We start from the raw sequence: 24092 nt of genomic DNA, 5'->3' as shown, positions 1-24092 counted from the left end.
AAAAAATGACGTACCATTGAATCGCGCAACAAGTGTTGCGTATCAAAGTCTTTGATACGCAACGCTTGTTTTAAACTTGCACTTTTCGAATTTTTTCTTTCACAAACTGCTCTACGACATCGTCGAAAGAGAGACATTTCATAAATTCGTTTTCAATTGACATAAGAGAGAGAAAGTTTAGTCTTTTTTGGCCCATAGTTGTCCTTTTTTCGTTTTTTATCACATTAAGCTTCGAAAAAGATCTCTCCCCCGAAGCTACACTTACCATTAGAGATAGATAAATGCGAAGGGCAATTTCAAAATTTGGGAAAGTTAACTGCACTTTCTGTGTGAATAGAGTTTGATACATCATATTCACAGTAAATGACTTTTCGAAATCTGGGCTTTCTGTCTCAAGGTACTGCTTAATGTATAGGCTGAAATGTGTCAACTCATCGGGAAACGATTTCTCTAAGTCAGAACTATACTGAGTTTGCAAAATGGCGGCCTTTTCGATCAAAATATCAAAATCCAATCTCCAACAATTATTGAGAAATCCGAATAAGCCAGCAACTTTACTGTAAGCGTTTGTCCGGGAAATTTGAGCTTGCGACAAAGAGTCCAATATCGGAAGAAATCCATCTACTCGAAAGCGAGTTTGACCTGACAGAACGACATCTTCGCTTGGACCATCATTAACTTGTTGTCGACGCCTTCTTGGTATTTTATCTGCATCTCTATATTTTCCGTTTGTAATCAGCTTTAAGGCTTCGTTTTCAAAGTCATTAAATCTTTCTCGCTGATTAGCTACGAAATCTGTTAAGGATTTCATCATCAACACAGCGCTGCGCAAGTCCAAAGTTTCGGATTGCAAAGTTTTGCTTACTATATAAAATCTCTCCATGACTGAATTCCAAAGTCTTGTCATTATGGCAGTCTCGCGAAATAGCATGTGGTCAAATAAAGATTTGGTTGCCTTGTATCAGGTGTTTGTTGTAAATCCTTCAACAATTCTTCAAGCGCATCTCGAATTTCGGTATAGCCAAACGAAAGAGCTTTGACAGCATCAGCTCGTGCAGACCATCTAGTGTCCAAAAGGCGCTTGACAACTATCTTTTTTGGGCCAATGTTTTTTATTAGCACTGACCAACGATGAGTTGATCCAGAAAAAAAAGAAAAAAGTTGTTGGACAATTCCGAAAAAGCGAGTGGCCTCAAGACAGCTTTCAGCTGCACAAACCCCAGCAAGGTTTAGTGAATGGGCAGTACAGGGAATGTAAAAAGCAAGGGAATTTTTTCAATTATTTTGGCTTGCACGCCATTGCACCTTCCTTAAATATTCGCAGCATTATCGTACGATTGCCCTCGTGCATTTTTTATGTCAATTTTTTGGTCCTCGAAAAATTTAAGAATAATGTTGGCCAGATATTCACCAGTATGGCTTTCAATAGGAATAAAGGACAAAAAACGTTCGGTAGCTTCGTGAGACGTTACTGAAACATATTTGATAATCATGGAAAGCTGGTCAACGTGTGTCAAGTCTGGTGTAGAATCAATGGACACAGAAAAAAATCTTGCTTCTTAGATTTCAGAAATAATTAGAGAAAGCACTTTCACACGCATAATTGTAATTAACTCTTCGTAGATGGTCGAAGATAAATAAGAAGATCGGCCCTTTCCTTTGTTGCCATATTCTTTTAAATGGTTCAAATGAACGGATCAAACTAACTCATCAATTTAAGAATACCAAGAAAGTTGCCGTTTTTTGGCGATCCTATTAGTTCGTTATCTCCACAAAGTGGAAGGCCTCTTTCACACAGAAATTTGATGACAGCAACAACACGCAATAACTATGATTCCCAGTATGAGCCTTCTGTGCTTCTCACTTCCTCTATATGCTGATCAATTTTTTCCAAAAAGATGCCTCCTTAAGGCCAAAGTAGTTGCGTTTTTTTTAATGACTTTTTCTATCTTCGTGCTGTCGAAGTGAAGAATCACCATGCTGCCAGTCTTTAAATCCCACACAAGGATCTCCAAATGTTGTTGACGATGGCAATTTAAAAAGGATGCAAGGAAAAAAATATATTTTTCCCGTTGGAGGAGTAAAGAATCCAATCCCGCAAAATTTTAAACTGATTTATGTTTTTCTGATCCGTTTGAAGTACTCGGTAAAGAAAGACTTTCGAAAATTTTCTATTTTGGTCACCAAATTTTTGCAAGGATTCCTCAAAATTAGACTTATCGTCGTGGTGCTGACATTTTTCTGGCCCATTTTTTATCCAATAGTCTATATCGTCTTGACTTAATGTCCCCCAAAGTCCAGCGTCATTAGTGCGCTCAAGCTCAACTGATACAATTGCTTCAGTTGAATTTGAAGCTCCCAAACACGAATGGAAATCGTTGCCCATATAGCACATTTCTGCCGTCGGATGTCCGAATCATGGCCGAACATCCGTTAGATATCTATGTACTCAATGGGTAGTTCCAGGGATGTCCGTCGGCTAGTCACCTTGGAAGTGCAATGGATGTGCGAAAATTATATTCTACGGACCTCCTTCCAACAGCCAAAAAAATTTTCAATTGTTTCATTTAAGGATCGGCCTCGAGCCAATCGGGGCGCTTTTTTGCAAATCGGGTTTCTCATTTCGGGCCAAGGAGGCGTGGCTCAGGGTGGAAAATTCTTCTCCCCGAATTCAATTGGGGTTTGCAATCAATTGGATTGCAATCAATCGATTCATCAATGCAAAAAACATTATCGATTGACCCGATCTATCCGATAAAAACCCCGATAATAGCTCGTTCTACCCGCTTGCCCCGATTTTTACTCTGAAACCGAAAGAACGGCATTTTTTTTTTATTGCTTCGGGGCAACGGGTTAACCTCACATTTTTCCCCGCACCGCCCCGGTTGAAAAAGTGGCACCTCATTTCAACCCCGATTGCACTTTATCGGTGCGGGCCGGTTTACTCGATTAGAACTAATTGGGGCCGATCACTAAGTTTCATTATTAATTGTCAAAATTTCTTGAGAGGGGGAAAACTTAACCATGTTCAAATTTTTCCCTTGAACGTATTTTTATTTGAAGTCCAGCATTTAAAATGAAAAATTTTAAAAATAAAGGAGTAATTATCTATTTGCCGGATGGTTTATTTTAAAATTTATTACAAAAAATGAATAAAATATATGAAAGTCGTGAGTTTGTTTGCACAAGCTTTCCGTTTAGCTTACGGGAACCAAGCCATTGAAAATTAACTCACAGAAAATAAATATTATTCGGCATCTAATAATATTAAAAGCAAGTATACTTATGATAGGATTATAATTTCAAATAATAAAAAACTACTTTAAACTTAATAAATCATGCTGAAGTTTAAAATTCAAAAAATATTTAGCATAAATTGTTTAATTTCAATTTATACACCTCTGGTTTAACCTAAGTTCGACATCATCTTGACTTCTTAAAAATCCTGTATGTGATTTGTTATCGAAAAAGCTCAAGTGTTTTACAACAATTCGATTGTATTGTTCGAAAATGATACATAATATATCTGTAGATTGTTACAGTGGAATAATATTCGACTGTCATGCAGGAGACCCGAGTTCGAATCCTGGTATAGCCTAATGTTTTTTCAAGAATAGATGTCCAATAGACCAATACATGTCATATTTATAGCCAAATGAAAGCCCGTTCGGATATCCTTAGAATGTCTGACGGCGCTGTTGAGGGCGGTCAAAACCAAAAAAAAATACATCCGTAGGACATGGACACGGACAACAACAAAATTTAGGGAATAAAAGTAGGGTAAAAAATAATTTGATTACACAAGAATAATGTTGAGCTTATTCTTGTAACGGGGGAAAAAATTACAAGTTCGTGCGTCTTTTTGTTTCAAAGATATGCACGAAAGAAAAAAGGGACGTTTTTGGGGGGTACACTAACAAAAGTAATGGCGGCGCGAAACTAGGAAAAGGGGGAAATTTTGTACACCTGAACGCACATATACCGTTCAGGATATAACACGCTCATAGATGCGCCACACATCAAATAATAGCAAACTCATCGATGAGTATGCTGATTTTTTTTTATTTTCGTATCTTTTACGCCGGATCCGTAAAGTTAAAAAAAAGGGGGGGATGTAGTGCCATAAGAGCCCATGTAAAAAGGGACGAAAAACAAAAAAGTCCACAATAATTTGGGTGGGTACTGTAGGTGGAAAACGAAAACCGTCCCGGCTTACTCCAGTCTCCCCTATATCTAGCTTCTCGCTTCTCCCTCTTTGTCCTGGGCGGTGGAATAGAGCCACTTTGCGGCAGTAATTCTGTTTCCCTTTATTTTTTCATTCTCGGGTGAAGAAATGGAGAAAATGTACGAAGCGGGTATCTTAGTCCACTCTTTTCTCCAAAAATTTGTTGTCGGAATTGAAAACTAATTTCTTTTGATTTCCTCTTTTCTCCTACGTTTTTGCTGTGAACTGCAGCAATGTCGCTGCTGTAATGCGGCTGAGAAAATTGGTAGTGATTCTAGGAAATCTTGTTTTACCCCAAAATTTTCCCCGTTTTTGTTTGATTTTTTTCACACTCGGGATGGGTTATTTGGCAGTCAACGCAGTCGCATACCGTGAAAACTAAATAATGGTATGTCGATGGGCAATGGAATAAGCAGGCCTGCAGATAATAAAAAAAGATTGTTAGTGAACAGATAATATAGAGGTAGAGAAAAATAAGCGTGTCAGCAAGCAGATACCACCGTTCGGTCGAAGAGCTTCTTAAATGTATGTAAACAAACATAAAGATAATTCCATCTAACTGATGGAAGCTAATAGAAAGGTTTGACGGCCAGATAGACGGAAAGCTACAACTCAGCAAGGATGGATAGATTGACGACAAATCCCACGGATGGACAGGCAGAAATAATGGGTGATTTGAATGTTTGAGAGTTGATCAACTGGCAAACTAAACAGATCGCTTGACTGGAAAACGCAACATAAGAATCGACGAGTAGAAAGAAAAATTCTTTCACGGGTGGCTTCCGTGAGTAATTTGTTGTGATTTTACTTGTGTGTCTAGAATAGGGATCGTCCCGGGTTAACCAAAACCCGGTTTACTTTTCACCGAAAGGTACTGGTGCGACGATTAAAAAATAAAAAACATTTTTTTGCGTGTTGCGCCAGTACCTTAACCGTAACGTAACCGGTAATGTTATTTAACAAACCATTCACCTTCTAATATTTAAAAAACCCCGGTTTTTAGCCTTCGGATAGTACGGATGAAAGTTAAAGTTCAAATTTTTTAACCCGAGGCCTTGGGAAAAGTTACAAATTTAGACAAAAAGATAGCAAAATTAGGAAACGAGCACCCTCTACCCACTCCAAATTCCCCCGAGACAATAGACCTGTGTCGGATGCTGTGTTGCCACTTCTCAAATTGCCTCGGTGATGTCAGTCCTCTCGGCCCTATAGGGCTAGGGATCGGCCCCGATTAGCCATAATCGGGTTAACCACCCCGCCCCTCCCCGGTAAAAGGCAATCGGGGCTGAATCGGGGTCTTCAGCCGGGGCGGGGCGGGGCAACAATCGAGGTTAACCCGTGTGCCCCGACGCCGTTTGCAAAAATGGCGCTGAATTCAAACTACAAATTTGGGTCGGGTTTTTATCGGGGCAACCGGGGCGAACTCCCCTGTAAAATTTGTTTATTTAGACCTAATATTTTTACCTATGAAGCTATTTTAATTTTGTGTACTGGGATAGAGAGATTACCCGAAACACGTTAAACTGCACCGACCTACCTACCTGAAAAATAGCTGATCGGTCATTACTCGGGTAGGTGCTTTTCAAGCGGTTTTCTTTCGTTCAAAATACCCTCTTTAAAAGATATGGCTCAGCCTAAACTTTAAAAAAGGTGGGCAGGTGAAGGAAAATAAATAAAACTATAATGTATTGCACAAAACAAGTCAATAGGGTACACAGTAATGATATCGGGTTTTGAAGCCGGTTACACTACCCGAATGCCCATGAGTAGAAATTCATAATTATTACAGGTATTTTAATGAAATCATACCATTGCTTAATTAAGTAATATTGTAATAAATGAAAACAAAATTATAAAGTTAAAAGGCATTGTATTACGGAAAGGAAACAGAAAGAAAAATAAACAATAAACATAAATAATAACAAACACAAAACAAAAAAAAATACGACTCGGGGGTTTTGTGTAGAGGAGGGAAGATGTGCAGCTTCACGATGTAAATAATTTCCCCTAGTGTCGTCGGAGCGAACCCTACCACCTTTCTGAGTACCCATGAAAGACGGTAGGGTTCGCCCCGGCGACCGAGATCAAGTTGTACGAGTCCATTATGGCTAATTGGGGCCGATCGCTACCTATAGGGCTGTTTGACATCTTTTTTCACATTTGTATCCATGTGAATCCACGACAGAATTGTGATCGGTAGTTAATTGTGCTCTTTTCAGTAGAAAAGTAAAAGTTTAATTTAGTTTTAACTGTATAGTAGTGTTCAGATTTCACATTAAGAGAATGTATTACAAAAAATAAACGGCACTAAACACTAATTGTTCGACTGTAACATTCAAATTTATTCACATTTCGCACAATACAAAAATACAGTCATAGCAGAGAAAATCTTCCAATGACTGCTGCGTTGCCGCGATGGCAACAAATGTAAAAAAAGATGTCGAACAGGCAAACAGCCTTATAGGGCCGAGAGGACTAGCGCTCCCGCTCCGATTCATTTAAATCGGGGAAGCTTAGCGGTGTCCCCGATTAGAATGTGATCGGGGCCGAGCCCTAGAGAGGACTGACATCACCGATGCATTTTGAGAAGTGGCAACGCAGCATCCGACACAGGTCTATCCACCTCCTTTTTCTGGAACTCCCTTTTTCCGACAAAAAAAAATATCCTGATCAGTTCCGTTTTTTTAGTGGGGAGGAGTCCTCGCGATTCTGAACTTAATGGTGCAATCTGTTTTTTTTCTACGACGCACCGTTCAGGAGGAGATAAGAGTTCCCGATTATAGCCTGGGGGGTTCGCCACATCGAGCTTAATAAGAGCCGCTAAGCCTTCGGCTGGCGGCAAATAATCGGTCAAATAAAATTAAAAAATGTACTAAAATGTTGCCTATCAATCAAGGAATAGCTTCCCTTTCTTTTCATTCTAATCAAACCAAAAGATAAAAATTCATAAAAATAAAACTAAAGAAACCCTGAATTGAAATGGGAGATTACACAGGGAAAGTATAACTAGGAATAAACTTGAGCAATTTCGGCGTTGCCGTATGAAAAATTCCATGCTTTTCGCAGTGTGAAAAAGGTCTATAAATTTGTTTTCAGTCTTTATTTAATAAAATTTTTTTACTATATGCTTACATATGCATGCCTAAAATAATACTTACAAAAATACTAACAAATTACGTTTTTTTTTTTTTTTTTTTTTTTTTTAAGTCCACAAGGAAGTGGGTAAGAGGGCTTCTGCTGTACCGGCAGCCGGGCTTAAATCTTCTTGGCTCATAAAACTAAGTGGCAGCATTACTAAATGCCCCTAATTTTTTAAAATAGGTTAACTTCGTAGTGATTCAACACAAACTATAATTTACTTTGATTTTTTGAAGTTTTTGCTGAGCTATGGATGGCTCAGTCAACGACAACGGTAAAACAGATTGATATTCCCGCAATTCTTCGAAAGAAGTTACTTCGTCGCCTGCATTGTGCACAAGTTTAGTAACAAACTTTTGAAAATATCTAAATACCCGATACCCACATGGTATGCAATGGAACACTTCGCCGTATATTTTTGTGTTCAGTGCAGCTGTTTGAATCCAAGTATCTTTGTAAAATGAATCGCTGATTGGATCATCAACAACTACGTCACAATCACATTCTGGCTTCAATAAACCTAGGTGCTCTCGAAATAGCTTTTTTCGAAGTGATAGTGCAAATCGACCAGCCCGATAAGGCTTTCCGTCCATAACCGATTCAACAAACGATTTGTCCTTTACAAAACTGACAAATAATAATCTGATGACAATTTGTTACTGAGTTTTTGCTACCTCTATCAGCAATGCCATCTCAGAATCTCGTTTTCCTAGTAAACTACGGTCATTAATATTGGCTGAACTGTGGTCGAGCAGAAAAGTTTTAGTAATTGATGCAGATTAAGATGAACTGTAGTGACTTACCCACAAATGACTTTCTTGTCATCAACAATCATTAATTTAGAATGAACGTATATCAATTCGGTCACCTACGGTTGTTCAAAGAATAGAAATATTAGATTTTTTCTTGCCTGGTTTTTAAGTTTTTTGCAAATTAACAAACCAAGTGCTTATTTAGCTGTGAATGAGTTCTAAGACCATAGAAGGATATGTACGCTAAAGGATCTAAGTTTGCTGCTCGTAACTTTACAAGTAAAGAGTTATTACCCCTGAAAAACTCGAATTGAAACCATAGTTTAGCCAAAAATTTACAATAAAATATTTAAAAAATTCTTTAATAGAAAAATGGTTCACCTGCAAATCGAAGCATAGTTCCAATGCATTATAGCCTGCATGGCTCTTCCTGAACTTGTTCCAATTTGACCTTCAAAGCCTGGAAGAAGGGGAAGAATAACTATAACGCGAAATCTAGATTTCTTCCTATGGGAAACTAAGAGTTCAAGAATCAATTGTTTAAGAAAATATAACTTTTTTTCTCACTCAGAAGCCAAAATAATTCGGTCATAGAGAGCCCTCCCTATGCGATTATTCACTTCGCCAGAATTACAGGCCGTGATGAAGAACTGATTTTCACTGAAAAATAGTAAGTAGAACGCTGTAAATTTAGAATTTAGAATTTTAAAGTGTCATTCTACGATATCTAATTGTTTGTTGCGAAAATATTAATACAGTTAGGTTTAATGTTCTCTGTGTGACCATGGTCAGCCTCTCCAAGGATAAATTTTCGCAAATTTTCGGGCTTAATATGGAAGATGCAATTCATTGCCGAAATTCACCTTTTGTTTTATTCAACCCTTTCGCTTAAGTTGCCCGACACTACAACCCTATGCATCTTTACGTTGCTTAACATCTCAGAGTAGCAGATGGTTAACTCAACTGGTGTAGCTAACCTTTGGCAGATTGTCAGCAGTAGTCAAATAAAGAACATGTCTTTCAAAGCTAAACATATTCTTATACTTTTTGTAATGACAAAAATACTTTTGTTTTCCAAGGATGACCTACTTACATGTATATGAAATGCTCAGCATTCTGAATCGCATGAATGTAGGCTGAGAGAATTGAATCCTCTGTAATTCGGGATCCCACACTCCACGTAGTACTGCTACGAAGGACCTGTTTTATTCATCGGATGAGCGAGCTGCTAATAGAATCAATTATATTTTCATGTAATACCTGGCAATCAACTAAAGATGTTGGACTGTTCTTAATGCTCAAATAAGGATCGAATTCGCCATAGGATTTGGGTACCAAATATGGGAAGTTGCTGTTTTTATGAACTTTTTCGGCCTATTTAGCTTTACATCAGTAATTGTCTGAAATCAATTTTTAATAAGGAAATTTTACCTTTGTGGCATTCCATCGTTGAACGAAATGACGAGCAACATCTCGCGCAGCTTCCCCTACAACAGCACACTGATAGTTCGAAATTCGAATGCTATTATTTCCACGCATGGATTTTTGCAATAAAATTTTTTTTTTACCCCAATGTCGTGCCATGGCATTCTTGGTGTTGTTGTTCGATCAACAGAATCTATAAGTTTTAAAATAATAATAATACCAACTCTAGGGTTTAGCCAGACAAGGATTTCAGCCTTTCATTATAAACAAACCTTTCAATGGTTGGTCAAGCTTGTCAAAATCTTTCACTATGAAATTTGTATAATCTTTGCCAATCCAGAGTTTCGTGGATCCTTCAAGCACATCAGTAATGGAACTATGCGCAACAGTGCCAGAAGCATTCTGGGTATTCATTCCTCTGTATTCTCCGCTAATTTTCCCATCTTTTGTTTCTTCTTTTAATTGGAGACCAAGAAAAGTTTTAGAAATAAAATTTAAGAAAGTCATAACACAAATCAAGCATTTGATTGCAATTATGATTTAATACTACCTTCTATACTGTCAAGTCTTGCTTTTCGACGAAACGTGAAATGTTTCATCTTTAAGTGGTGGCTGGTACTCTGCTCTGATTTTTCGGAAGAGCTTTTTCTTTTAGTTTTTGTTTCTTTCTTTCCATTCGTGGCACTGTAGTAAGTTAACAAAACTCTTAGTCAATATGTTTTTTAAGTTTTAAAAAAATGGTTTCATTTTCATTTTTCTGGGCATCAAATATAAATTCAAGGGAAGCTTTTGATAGGCTGAGATAACCTTGTTGCATCATGTTTTTTTTCTCCACTGACTGAGACTAGTGAGAAGCTGTGGATTTTGCTGTCAGTGGTCGTAGCATTCAAGTAGAAAATGCATAGCGGTATAGGTTAGTTAATTCGAAAATTGTCCTACTGGCGTAACATGATCAAATGGCGACCAAATGTGTCTTAAAAGTTCGGAAAACATCAAACGATGTAAGTAAGAGTTAAAAAATATGCCTACTGCATATACTACACATAAACCTATTTTCAGTTAATGTGAATTTGGAACTTCCTGATTAAGCGTAAAAAGTACGACAACAATTTTTTAATGTTACGAAACTGATAATAGTTATTGTGTTATATAATTAAAATGGTAAAAAAATGTACGTTATGAGAGTTGCAAATTCGATCGATACTGCATTTAAAAGTTGAAAAAAATCCAGCGATTTCCAAAGACGCAAATGCATTTCGAGATTTCAGTGAAAGGCATCGGTAAGCATTCACATAATTGATTTAAACTACAATAACATACCTAATTATAACCGTTCCTAGTGTAACGTCATTGGCAGATTTCGCTAGGTGAAAAAGTACGCCCGGCTTTTGTTGTCCGACGTTGTGACTTGATGTAACATTAGAAACTCCCATGGAACGTTCAGAAGTTCCAACGCTTCCCAAGTCTGTCAACCTATAAAGGAAATCATTCAATCAATAAGAACAGAAAGATAGTGTGAAGTCCAACGATGAAATAATGGATCCAAGCACCTGTGCTGTTGGTCATCCCATCTTCCATAACATAGATCAATCCCGCTAACAAAGGCAAGAGTTTGGTCGACGATAACTAGTTTCTCGTGGTGAGCCTTAAGAAATCATAATGCTAGAAATAATTTTTTGACTTATCAAAAATGAACTAGCATGTCAAAACAAATACCCATAACAAAGTTCCAGTTCCTGCAATATGATCTGGATGGCGAAGAACCTTAATGTTGGGGTGCATGGCGGATAACGCTTTCTTTGAATAAAGGCTGTTGATTCCAAGAGCCATTTCAACTTCTTTGTAGAGTAAAACAAAAACACGGACACCTTCTTCCTGTAATTGGAATTCGTAACGAATGGCAAAATTATTGAAAGGAGCAATAAGTGTGCCTTTATTAACATTTAAGAAAACTAAAACAGGCTGAAAAAAGATATGGGCTTGAATGATGGGCTTATGCTTTTATTCCTTACAACCAACAGCTTACTCAATTTCCCAAACTTTTTGCTTTGGAAAAAAAAAGAATGGAAGTTAGAAGCCATAACTTTAAAATTTTGCATTGCTGTTCGTTGCTTGGCCGACATTCAAAAAAATTTTACGCACATGTAAGGAAATAACGTACCGCTTTTCGGCGAAGAATCGTGTCAAGTCGCCATTTGTTACCTTTTTTTGCGAAAAGTATTTTACATTGTTACGTTTGTTAATTAACCTTTATGAAGCATGGTAGGCTAGTTAAGAATTTTTACCATCTACTGCTGGCCTTTTCATGTATATTTCAGGACTTAACCACCTAAAAGATAAAGATAATTAAAACATGGAAAATTGGAAGAAAATCTTGTTAAGTTATAAAAAAAACCAATCAGCAATCATAATGTCTTCTTTCGCATCCTCCAAAGCATCTGCAACGGCCGACATGTATCCGGCGCCATCAACGAACCACGAACATTTTGCTTTTTTTCTGATCGGTACAAAACTTCTAAAGCGGTTGGCGCCTTCCAATTGAACAAAATCGCGACCTTTTTCAATCAATCAACTTATGCTATTTATCTATTTGTGTTTATATTTGAAATTATCATAGTAGTTTATACCTGTGGATTCCATGACGCGCTGGATACAGTCTGCCCATTCTTTTACTTCACGCTTCGTCCAGCTTTTTAAAAAGAGTTGCCGACTCGAGTTGGACACAATTAATCCATGTTTTAATCCAGTTTCTTCTATTCCTGTCGCTATTTTAAAGTCTTGATCCATAAGAAGAATACATCCAATTTCGTTGGTATCCGGTCTCAAATAACCAAAAAACGAATCTTTTACGAAAATCCACTTTTGCCTCCAGATTCCTGAAATTCCCATTCTTAATCAACAAGAAGAAAAGATGCCGTAATAAAGTATTTCAATTCTCCACTCAACACTAATTCTTAGTTAGTTATAAGATACAAAAGACCGAAAAAGCCGTAAAAAGTGTAGTTTGGGTTATTTTACACTTAGCCTACTTCGACAGCAATTAGTCTAACATTAGTAGGCCTAGTTTACCTGTGGTACACATTCAGTTTTCAGCGATAGCCTGAAATATGGTCCAAAAATCGCACCTTATAATTCGACCTAGAACTTTCATTGAGAGCTGATGGCGATCTCTAATTATCAGGCAGCAGCAAGAGCACTCCATTTAGAGTGTCAAATTCGAAGAATAAATTTAAGTTCAGAGGGTGAATTGCTCGACCTCAGAACACATGTAAATTTCAGAATTGTTTCTTGAATTTATTCTACTAACATTTATAACCGATTAGTCAGTTGCTTGGTCGCCATGTTTTGTATCAAGTGAATCTACCAGTAATTTTAAAATATATTTATGTTCCGCAATATGCACGCAGAATATTGTAAGAAAATCACAGTTCCCTGCCCTTCTCTGCTATTGCACCTAAAACATCATGTGATTGGCCCTCGAACACATTTTCAAAACCGATACAATATGTTTTCAACTGACAAAAGGGCCTGCAAGGGACGCGTCATTGGTCTTGAGGTTTATTCGGATTTATTTCTCATCTTTATTTGATTAATTGTAAAGGTACGATAAGGAACTATAGTGCTGATCCAGTTACGAGACCGCCGGTTTTAAGACCAAGTGGGAAATAAGACCGTTATGGGTTTGACCTATATACTTTTCCCCATGTGTCGCCCTTAGAGACGATTCGTCGTATTTTTTTTTTTAACTGAAGACGGGCTTATCAGTTGTAAAACCATTTGATTGTAAAAACTTGCAATGAATGGTATTTACAATAAACGAACCGGAATAATTTACTTCACTTGTCGTAGCTTAAATTTATAGTTTAATAATCAAGATAATGACGCACCTATGGCCACACATTATGCAGCAACAGCAGAGGTATTCTCCATTCTCTTCCCGACATCGTACTTTACATATGGTTGATGAATTAGTTCCGTTTTTTTTCTTTATCCATCCTTCCTTTCTTTTCTCGCCAAGTTGATCAATAAACGACATTCGGCTTATCTCCAGAAAGCTTAGCTAATCAACAGAAAAAAGAGCAAGTTAATTTTGGGTTACTGATACTCGTGTTTTGACTGGTACAGCATGTCTTATTGAAAGATACCGAAACCGATCAAATAGGTTATTTTACCAAACGATTATCAAATTTCTAAATAAAATCGGAAATGGATTTGTCTTCTAATAATATAGCTAAAAAATTCGAACGAGAGACTTTAGTAGAAACCTACGTATTATATGTAGGACTATGTAGAGTCCATAGTAAACTCATATAGTTTTGTTGAAAATTTAAATATCCAGAACCATAGCAGTTCTTTATGTTATTTAGTAAGTAAGTACCCTAAACGGTCGTCTTCACTCATTATTATGCTGGTTTGTGTTATATCCTTGGTATTTAAAAATGACGTTGCTCGTTTTAAATTCTAATGTGATTGGTAATCAATGGCTGATGTAGACTATTTTTACCTGAAAGGCATTATGTGATGAAATGATCCCTCCGATGTTATACGAGTTTCTAATTGTTTAATCTTTTTTTTTATCACTGGACTCAACAGATCTTAAAAGTCTATAAAACAAATGGGAACACTTACCGTCTCACTGTAATTGCGGTAAATGCCGTTCTCAAGAACAGCCTTCATATAGTTCTCTAATTGGTTCATTCGTTGTTCCATTTGGTCAAGCGGCACTAATGCCTCGGGAAGAAGTGGAAATCTTTTTTTTTCAGAAATTCGCATTTTAGATAAACATTATTGATAAAAATTGTTTCTTAATTAAGGATTACCGAGGAAGAGAATGCCGAACAGTTTTTGATTTATGAAGTTCAACTCTGAAGCTAGCGCGTTGTTCCCGGTGGATTCTTGAAGGAAAGGGAATGTTCATGGAAGTTCTGCAGTTAAAGTAAAATAGATTCATACACAGAAATAAATTCTTATGTTGATTGGGATACTTAGCAAGTAACGGAAGAGCACCGGTAACATAATAGGTGTTTAAAAAAAGGAAAGAGGAAGAAGGAAGTGAAGGAAACCGAACCAGATGATCGTTCTGACCTTCAATTACACGTAACGCAAACGTTGTAAAGTGGCGCTACATTCGACCGTGCCTATAAAAGTAGGAATCTGACGTTTTCAAGTCTCACTCATGTCAACGCAAGGAATGAGGTATGGTGTCTCTTCTGCCTCGGTGAATATGAGCAGATTCAATTCTGTCCTTTTCGTGTTGGACCTGACCATTTTGCTTGTACTAATTTACTAAAATATGAGCTAAAATCCTAATTTTTACAAAAGGACTTGATTAAAATATCGTTGTGTTGCTGTACAGTGGTGTCATTGAAATACATCGCCCGTAGACACTTGTCGTTGCGGACACTCGCCATGTAAACAAAGAAATTGCCGCTGCAAATTGACGTAGTCTAGTTATGAAATATTTCAAGAAATTTGAAGCTTATTGGGCTTGAAAGATGCAGTTGACCCTGCCCCCCCCCCTCCCTCCTCCTCCATTACTCTCTTTTTTGTACTTTTCGTTGTTAATGTCCGTGTCAGTGACCATGGGTTAAAAATGGACGTTACTATAAATAACCTTCAGCGTCAACAAACGACAACGATTCAAATGAAAATAGCAGCATTGTGATAGACGCTTATCGGAAAAACCAATGTACACTTCCTCTAATTGATCAAGAAATTTCTGATAGTATGATCGGAGACCAGATCGGCAGAATCTCAATTTAAATAGGTTTCTATATGATTGTTGAACGCCGCACAGTCTACAGGTTTATTTAACGTGTCTCTTTATTAAGAAACATTCTTTGGTCTGTTGTGGGTGACCGTAAACCGTGGGTGAACTTCCCAAATTTCAGATAAATTTTGCATGGCAAAATAAAACAAGGGCGTCGACCTATAGATCTCTGAACGCTTGTGGGCGACGAAATAAGCATTGTTAGATTTTCAAATAAATTCCAACAATTTTTTTTTATTCTAAGTAAATTGGATTGAATAGCATTTCTAAGGGATTGAGTGAGTAAAATGCACTATCTATTATATCCGGAAACATTCTAAAGCTCTTTGACTCATAGCTATCAAGAAACAACGATGATACATTACTACCGTATTTTTTAAATATCTCTGAAAAGAGGGAAGAGAATTTCAGACCAAAAACAAAAGCGCCAGACATTCACCTCCTAACAGGGAAAGTACCGACAAGCCAACAACATAGGCGCCGCGATCACATTCTAATCGGGGACACCGCTAAACTTCCCCGATTTAAATGAATCGGGGAAGTTTGATCCGGGAATTTCTTTTTTCGGTGCGGAACGGTGATATAATCGGTGCTGCACCGATAGCACCGCTTCAGCCATAGGGGGTTAGTCTTACCAGTGACCTTGCGTTCTGATAGGCCAACGAGAATCACGTGACTAGGGTCACATTTTATTCTTGTTGGCCACAGGGCAACTGCCAATTTAGATCACTATTCATTGATAATCGGGGAAGGCACCGATCACCGATATCACCACACCGAGAACCGAAATCACTTCCCCGATTAAGATTATCCTCGCACCGGATCGACTAAAAAGCTCCCCGATTGGCGCGGGGTCGAGTGCTAAACAACAGTTTACTGCAATATATACGGTAGGAGGGCAACTCTACAACTGATGCCATTAGCTGGGGCTAAATCAAACGGCCAACCAACCGATGAAAATGGTTGGACGATAAGGAAACGCTCATGATCACGCTGACCTATCCATCGCTCCTCTTGTTTGCAAAGTCACTGGTCAGCAAGGGAAGCCTAACCATGCAGAACAACTATTTACAAATCATCGTCCGCCCGGTATGACTGAAAGAGAACGAAAACCTGGCATTGCCAATCAACTCAATACGATTTCGAAGATCTACATATTTTAAGATCTTCCTTCACAGAAATTTCTTGTTGGTGATTGAATTTTCTATTCTCTGCTTGAAAAACAAAATAGCACACAAGACAGTTGAAACAACAGGAGGAAAGCTCTGGTTCAGAATTATTATGAATTATGGCCATATATAATTCCCATTATTAAAGCTAACGACTTTGATTTCCTTTTCTGATAAAAAAAAAGCCTGTAAAAAAAGGCTGAAATGAACAACACTGTATCGGCTCTTCAGCAATGGGTTAAGGCCTTTAATCACGTCTCACGGATAAAACGTGCTCAGCTGGGCACGACCAGGATCGAAGTACCGTTGTATTTAGACGAAGCGTTCTCCAGCATGAAGGGCACACAATTGCTTTTCGGGCAAATGTACCTGTTGGTCGTGCTGAAGAAGGGAAATCGTAAACGCACGCTGAAACAGGTTGAGGCTGCCTAAATCGGTTTGTCAGCGTTTCAGTTTGGAGAACACCACATATTTTTTTTTTTTTATTTTTTTTTTTTTTTTTTTTTTTTTTTTTTTTTTTTTTTTTTTTTTTTGTTTTTTTTTTTTTTTTTTTTTTTTTTTTTTTTTTTTTTTTTTTTTTTTTTTTTTTTTTTTTTTTTTTTTTTTTTTTTTTTTTTTTTTTTTTTTTTTTTTTTTTTTTTTTTTTTTTTTTTTTTTTTTTTTTTTTTTTTTTTTTTTTTTTTAATTTTTTTTTTTTTTTTTTTTTTTTTTTTTTTTTTTTTTTTTTTTTTTTTTTTTTTTTTTTTTTTTTTTTTTTTTTTTTTTTTTTTTTTTTTTTTTTTTTTTTTTTTTTTTTTTTTTTTTTTTTTTTTTTTTTTTTTTTTTTTTTTTTTTTTTTTTTTTTTTTTTTTTATTTTTTTTTAAGGGGGGGGGGGGGGGGGGGGAGGGGGAAAAAGAAAAAAAAAAAAAAATAAATTTTTTTTTTTTTTTTCTCTTTCCCCTTCCCCTTTTCTAATTTAATGGGTGTTTTTTTTTTTTTTAAAAAAACTTACACCCACTTATATCAGAAGCAAAATAGGTGAACACAGTTAAAGGTATTTCTATGGTATCGATCAAAGATTGACAACATTGGTCAGTTAGTTGTCGACTTGCATGCGTGCTCATGCTAGTATGAATTAGAATAATGTTTTCCCATAACCCCCAGCCAATTTCCTTGATATATCTACTGTTCTTTATTCAGCCCTTTCCTAATCCTAAATTCGATGCCACTCTAGCTAATTTTGGCAAAAGAATTTAATTCGGGTGCAGTTGCTCGACCAATTCTCTTAATCCTTACGGGTTCAGCACTAGAAATAGTTGTCCTCTATCCTCCGAATAGACAATTGCGTACAATACATGCAGTCACATTTCTTCCATATTGTGACACTTCACTAAGGTAAGACAAAGTAGTTGAGCTTACCGCAATAACTGAAGCTGATTGTGAAGATGTTGAAAGTGTTTAAACCGGCGGCGTAAGATCCATTTCGAACTGGCATTGTTAACTTCTATCACATAGCTTCGCGTAGAATGATCCAAGAAAAATATACGTATCTTAACTGTTTGTTCTTAATGAAGGCTGAAAAAGTTGCTTACAGGTTTGGATTAGCTCTTATCAAAGTAGATGTGCTCCTTTCATAGCTGACAATTTTCAGTGTGATATTGTTAACTGGAAGAACAACAAAGTTTGGTTTTACGTTGTTTTCCCTAGACGTACTGTAAATTGATTGGTATGGCAAGGATCCTGCAAACAAATATTTTAGGTTAATAGTGTTTACAATCAATAAGTAACGGGAACTGCCGAAATCAGAAGAAATAACAAGGAATGGCTAGTTACGGTTTATTCCACGACACCACGATCCCCACAGTCCATTTCTACTTACAAGGCGACAAAATTACCGGTCAACGGAGTCCACTGATTGGCCTTTATTTTCTGGGACCGGTTCATTTGTAAAAATAAACGGCTGGTTTGTAAAAAAATATATATATATTCTTTAGATCTTAAAGGATGAACTTTTTTCGTGGATTCAAGGGCAATATGGCGAACAACATTTCGTGCAAAACAGGTCCCCGATACCGCCCGATACACACACCCAACACAGTCCCTCAATGGGTTCGGGAAAATCTTTAAATTGAATTTTGGCACTGGCCGTTGAAACGATCGGTATCAACCACCTTGGAAAAGTGAGAAGCGATTTTATTAAAAACTTTGACTGCCACATTGCGTTAACGGCAAACGACGTGTTTAATCTTGCATTTGAAAATTGGTTGCATTAAAACGAATGACCACATTACTGGCGAAAGCTTTCCCCGGCTTTCCGGTACGGTAGTCTACAACGGTCAGACGTTTAAATTTTATCATCGAAACCACTGGGTTCTCGATGATATATTCAAATTTTAGTCTAGCCTTGAAATAATTCGATTGTTCCTACATATAGTTTGGTTTGGCGGGAAATAAGTAGCTTCTAATTTGCGCGGAACATGCGTTTGAAAGCCATAAAATGAGGCTTATTTTACCTTCTTCTGTGCCTCACAGCAGTTTTCATTTAGCTGCCCAATCTATAGGCTACACTACCAGAGTATTCAGAATTCCTTTCATCGAACGATAAAATGACGAAGACGATTAGGAACTCGCTAACGCTCCCCTGATAATCCTTAGCTGTAGGGTAGGTGCAGGAGAACAAGATGAAGAAAACAAAGGGAGACAGTGAGAAAATAATGGAAATGTAACTATATTTCCACGTAATCCCGACAGGACATGGGTCATCAACTATCATTCTCTTACATAGAAGAAGCTGATAAATTTCTTCCTAGTAACGTGCAACATTTTGATTGCAAAGGAGTTCAAACCTTATATATTCACTACTGCATTGATTTGATAAACAAGCAAGTCATCTTTACAATCATACCTCATTATCATTAGGTATATATCCGCTACTTATTGGATGGGTTGTTGTCAACTCGAAAAAATATTCGTACACCCCAATATTTTTAAGCAAAAAATAAGTTTTATAAATATAATTAAGATTTTCCCCCTTTTCTTCCTAGGAGTGGGTACCCTATTCATTTTGTCATTTCCCAATTTGTTTTTCTAGCCCTAGTTCTATCTAGTTTATTTTTATTTAGCTATTGTTTGTGAATGGTTTGTTGTTCATCCCCTTGTAGCAGACGAATTTCTGGCAGCAAACGAAATTCTTCGGCTAAAAGAGACGAGCAACTTACAAACAAAAATAAAATAAAAATAAAGTAGATAGAACTGGGGCTAGAAAAAAAATTAAGAAATGAAAAGATGAATAGGGTACCCACTGCTAGGAAGAAAAGGGGGAAATCTAAATTATAGTTATGAAAACTTAATTTTTAACGTGAAGAAGATGGTTTCTCCATAAGACGCTGCAGCCGCAGCAGACCAACTTGGACACAAATGAGATTTTCGCATTTGTGGAAAACGCGCAACGCAGGATGTTTTACTGCTCTATTAGGACATAGGGTAGAGAATATAGGGTTCTGAAGTTCAAGTCCCGGCGCTGATTTACTTTTATTTTACAGTGAATTAAATTTTGGGCTTCATTTGCTGAAGAAAATGTACATTTTTATTTATTTAAGGTTTAATAGAGTTGTTTTTTATCTAAAAGCCGTAAAAAAGTTTCACGAAATTTAGCAAATCTAGAAAATATGAAAAAATAGAAAAAATATGAAAAATATAAACTATATTTTTTTTAAATATAGTTTTTATTTTTACAATTTTTTAGTTTAATTTTTATTTATACAAAATAAATTTTAAATTCGTACACCCAAATGACGAGTCGACAAACCCCCGTTATTCGATAACAAAAGCTTCAGAAACCACCCTCCCCTCCTCCTACCCCCCCTACCCTCCGTTAATTTTCATTTGACTATGTATTAATGATGGTGTGGGCTAGCTTTCAACCGTCACAATCAATCCGTTTTGCAATTCAGACAGCGATTGCTTTCGTCCTGGGACGTCAATTGGCTCGCAATTGGCTCAATTGAAGACTCTATTTCCATTTTCAAAGCTCACAAGGACTCCAACTCTTCGCACAAGGAAAGGAAAGGAATTTGAAAAATTTTTCATACATCACAAATATTTTGTGATTATGTGCTTTTGCATTTTTAGATTGAATTTTTCTATCTGTCAACAGCACTTATATACTCTTGAGAAAAAGGCAAACGCATCGCTTTGTATCAAGACATGTTTACAAAGAATTATTCTACTTTATTAATCTATTTTGATATCTTACTGTTCGATTCTGTGGTATTATCTTGGAGACGCAAGCTGTATAAATCTTCAAAATTAGTTTTCCTGGATCCTTTTGGGAGTGGCAAGTCTTCAAATTCGGGGTCAACGGATTGTCCAGCTGCAACAGGCGAATCGTCTAAATGGGAATCTCGGCTACGCCCATGTTCCAAATCCATTTTCCTAATTCAATTGAGCGTAGTTTTAATTAAAAGTGGATATTAGAGCGATTGATTACTTTACTTATTAGCTAATAATATGTAGACTACGAAGTAGTGACGATATAGTAACGATGTTCCAAAGTGATTGTCTAGATATTATTTTTTTGAAATTGTTAATCAATTAAGTAAAGGCTTTACACAGTAGGCTATGTTTGAACACTCTTGGGTACTCTTATAGAATGAATAAGAAAATACTAAATTGCGCCACACCGTGAAATTTTTCTTCCTACAAAACTTTCGTGCCTTGCTACTCACAATCATTTGTGGATTTGTGTCCACATCTATAAATTGGGATTATCGGAATTAAAAAAAAAACAGTTTACGGTGATTAAATATTATTTCCTATTTAATGTAGACAGAGATATTAGACACGAACTCAAGTTTCTGGCCTGTGGTTTTGAAACAAACACCGTTACGTCTTTTAGTTTGCATCATTTTAAGTTATCGGTGTGAACAGCAGGAAAAAAAAAGTCAATACAACTATTAAGATGGGACTAACTTGAATGTGAATGTGGATTATGTTCCTGAATACAACTATCCACATTTTCCTACAATTTTTTTTGGTATTGTTAAAGTATCAGATGCATTATCTAGAAAACATTTTTGGTCATTGTTTTCACAGGAAAGACATGTAACATTATTTTAATATTTGTGAAAGATGTAGGTAGATTTAAGATAAGAAAACAACTAGGCTGATATTTGTTTTAGTTATCGTTCAACTATTGTGTGTTAAGTGTATTTTTAGTTGCCACACCCTGCTTCAACGAATCTCCGATAGGAAAATCGTCGATTTGAAGTGCGAAGATGGTTATTTCCTTTGATTTTTTATTTCATGGCTTAAATTTGGCTGATCTTCTCGATAAAGGAAATACTGTAGACGAAGAAGAATTTCAAACCGATGTGCATCCGGGGAATAGCCAACGCCCGTGTTCGTAAGAAACAATCAAAGATGGTATGTGGGCCTACGACTTTGATTTTGCAATTATGACAATATTATTCTAAAAAAAGCTTTCTCAACACTTGTATCGTTAAAAAAACGTTAGGCTAAGAGATAAATCAGAGTTGGTACGAAAAAAACCTGGTATGTAGGAATATTGCAGAAATCACGAAGTATGGGGATGGACGTAGGACTCGTGCGACACAGTTTCAAGCAGTTGTACAGGTCACTGTTGCTCTTGGGTCTTTATCTTAGCTAGTGATTACTCGTGCAAAGCTTGAACCTTATCGGTACCGATAAAACAACGTCAACTTATATAAGTGAAAGATTACAAAACAATCTTTAGTCAGACAAAACCAAGGCACCAAAATAAGGTACGCCTTTAAAACAAGAAAAACTATAGCTGTTATGTAGTTTCTAGAACACAATCAAAAAGAAATTTCTCATATCAAAGTTTTGTGACACGATCAATGAACAAACTACATGTTCTATGGTTCTTGAAAAATGAATAATTAAATTTGATAATGAAGAAGTTAAACACCTAAGAAGAACAATCCAAACAACTTAGTGATTTATGTCTTGTATTGTTACCCTAATATTTACGACAGGGAAAAATTCCTCCGGAAGCGCTCAAAAGGCGTGTGGGATTTTATTTTTTAAATCCATGCTTCATAGACTAATTTTGAAAGAAACCCAGTTTCCCATTTAAATTAATAGACTAAATAAAAATGAAAATAAAATAAATAGAACTAAATAATTTAATTTAAACTCTATACTAACCTACAGGTTAGTATAGAAAATATATTTTAAGTACAGAAGCTGGGATTATGTAACGTGAAAACAAATGTACGTTCTTTACACTGTTGAAGTTTGTTATGCTCTAATGCCAATTAGAGCATGAATAGCTTTCGTTTGAAACGAAAGTGTTTTTGTTGAAATGTATAGGATCTACTACCTATGCGGTTGGTTTCACAAATTTTCTCTTTTACATCCATCTTTCGATTTCAAATTTTATTCTTCCTTTAGTTCAGGATTTTCCTTTTCCCTATCAGTCGCTAACTTCGTAAGCCGAAAAACTCCATTTTTTTCCGCTCATCTTTTATTTACGAGAAAATTCCAAAGAAAAGTCACTAAATGAGTCGACACGTAAAGAAACAGGATGCGCTAACTCATGCCAGTACCCAAACTCTCCCTTTTAGTACCTTACGTTTCCTATTGCGTAGATGACGTCACGGAAAAAGCTGACGGAAGAAGCTGCTAAACTATCTACTTATTTTTAGTTTCCTCTAGAATCAATTCTGTTCATACCATCTATAATTGGACTAAAAGTTTCTTACCTAACTTATGTTTATTTCACAGGGTATCCGGTACAGCACCAACGAAATCGGTTACGTTAACCAATTGTTCTTTCCTACACTATCCTTTGCAGTTGCAGAACCCACCCACAGGCAAACTGAGACTGCATGACTTGTGCCAAATAAAACCCATCGTGTGTATAGACAGAGAGCACGAGGCCGACGGTAGTTTCTCAGAGGTATATGACAATCGCCAGTGTTTGCTGCCGTACCGGTGACACCATTCTTAGCGCCGGGAAGCATCTGATGTATATGAAAGTTTTCATTCTTACTTGTTACTATGCTTGTTACTAAGCAACAATTTCTCAAAAACAAAAAAAAACTCGTTTGGCAGACAAATTCACTTACAGAACTTCCCTATGCCTATGCGGCAGTAAAACACGCTTCGCACTAACTAACAACAGAAATGTAAAAAATTTATATTGTTATACTGGCTAGAAAAATAAAACACTTTTGAAATCAACGTTTTCAACGGCACGCCTTTGGTTAACCAACAATGAAGGATCCTAATTCAGAACTAAAGGAAAGCCATTTATATCTTTAGTCCCTCTCGTGTCGTTTTAGGCAACTGTTTACATCAACTTAATTTTTCGTTCTCTGCCAGGTTCGCAACGCCGTAGGCATTTTATAGGCATTGGTGCGGCCCTACTTTTTCTGTGAAGCGGCTATCACGTACCAATACATTTCGCACATCCATGTGCTGATATACGGCCTTGCTACGCTACACTGATCATCTTACTACATCTGGGTGTACTAAGTTCGTCGACGTATATACCTTACAGGGCTAATGCAGTGCAGTGGAATCCCAACACTTGAAGTGTTAATAGGTAATAACCACGATGGAGAAGGAAAATGTGTCAACACTACAG

General features: G+C 36.7%; 1 protein-coding gene and 1 long non-coding RNA gene across 8 annotated transcripts; one reads left to right on the top strand and one right to left on the bottom strand.

The window, feature by feature from the left end:
- Nucleotides 1–6546: 6546 nt before the first annotated feature.
- On the bottom strand, nucleotides 6547–23740 carry LOC116925040 (phospholipase D2). Of its 7 annotated transcripts, none has more exons than XM_045173027.1 (29): nucleotides 23572–23738; nucleotides 23206–23466; nucleotides 20715–20893; nucleotides 18052–18199; nucleotides 17879–17974; nucleotides 14361–14465; nucleotides 14170–14290; nucleotides 13428–13600; nucleotides 12168–12430; nucleotides 11936–12095; nucleotides 11826–11869; nucleotides 11702–11742; nucleotides 11257–11415; nucleotides 11091–11185; nucleotides 10861–11013; nucleotides 10091–10224; nucleotides 9813–9995; nucleotides 9684–9733; nucleotides 9547–9615; nucleotides 9376–9489; nucleotides 9209–9315; nucleotides 8683–8775; nucleotides 8497–8622; nucleotides 8306–8411; nucleotides 8167–8231; nucleotides 8038–8104; nucleotides 7749–7980; nucleotides 7585–7688; nucleotides 6547–6867 (listed from the first exon to the last, which is right to left on the bottom strand). In XM_045173027.1, exons 3-29 carry the CDS (start codon nucleotides 20887–20889, stop codon nucleotides 6841–6843), a joined length of 3210 nt encoding a protein of 1069 aa, XP_045028962.1. In that variant the 5' UTR covers nucleotides 20890–20893; nucleotides 23206–23466; nucleotides 23572–23738; the 3' UTR covers nucleotides 6547–6840. The 7 variants fall into 7 exon arrangements, 6 of the variants coding, with proteins under 6 accessions (XP_045028962.1, XP_045028959.1, XP_045028961.1 ...); XM_045173024.1 differs by lacking the exon at nucleotides 6547–6867 and adding an exon at nucleotides 7305–7529; XM_045173026.1 differs by lacking the exons at nucleotides 6547–6867; nucleotides 23206–23466 and adding an exon at nucleotides 7305–7529.
- Nucleotides 8649–9146, top strand: LOC116925041. Its single transcript, XR_004395303.2, has 2 exons — nucleotides 8649–8785; nucleotides 8874–9146. It is a non-coding gene; the product is annotated as an uncharacterized LOC116925041 (long non-coding RNA).
- Nucleotides 23741–24092: the final 352 nt, after the last annotated feature.

This window comes from Daphnia magna, linkage group LG4 (assembly GCF_020631705.1).
Source record: "Daphnia magna isolate NIES linkage group LG4, ASM2063170v1.1, whole genome shotgun sequence".
Taxonomy (NCBI): domain Eukaryota; kingdom Metazoa; phylum Arthropoda; class Branchiopoda; order Diplostraca; family Daphniidae; genus Daphnia; species Daphnia magna.
This window is presented reverse-complemented; position numbering and strand designations above follow the sequence as displayed.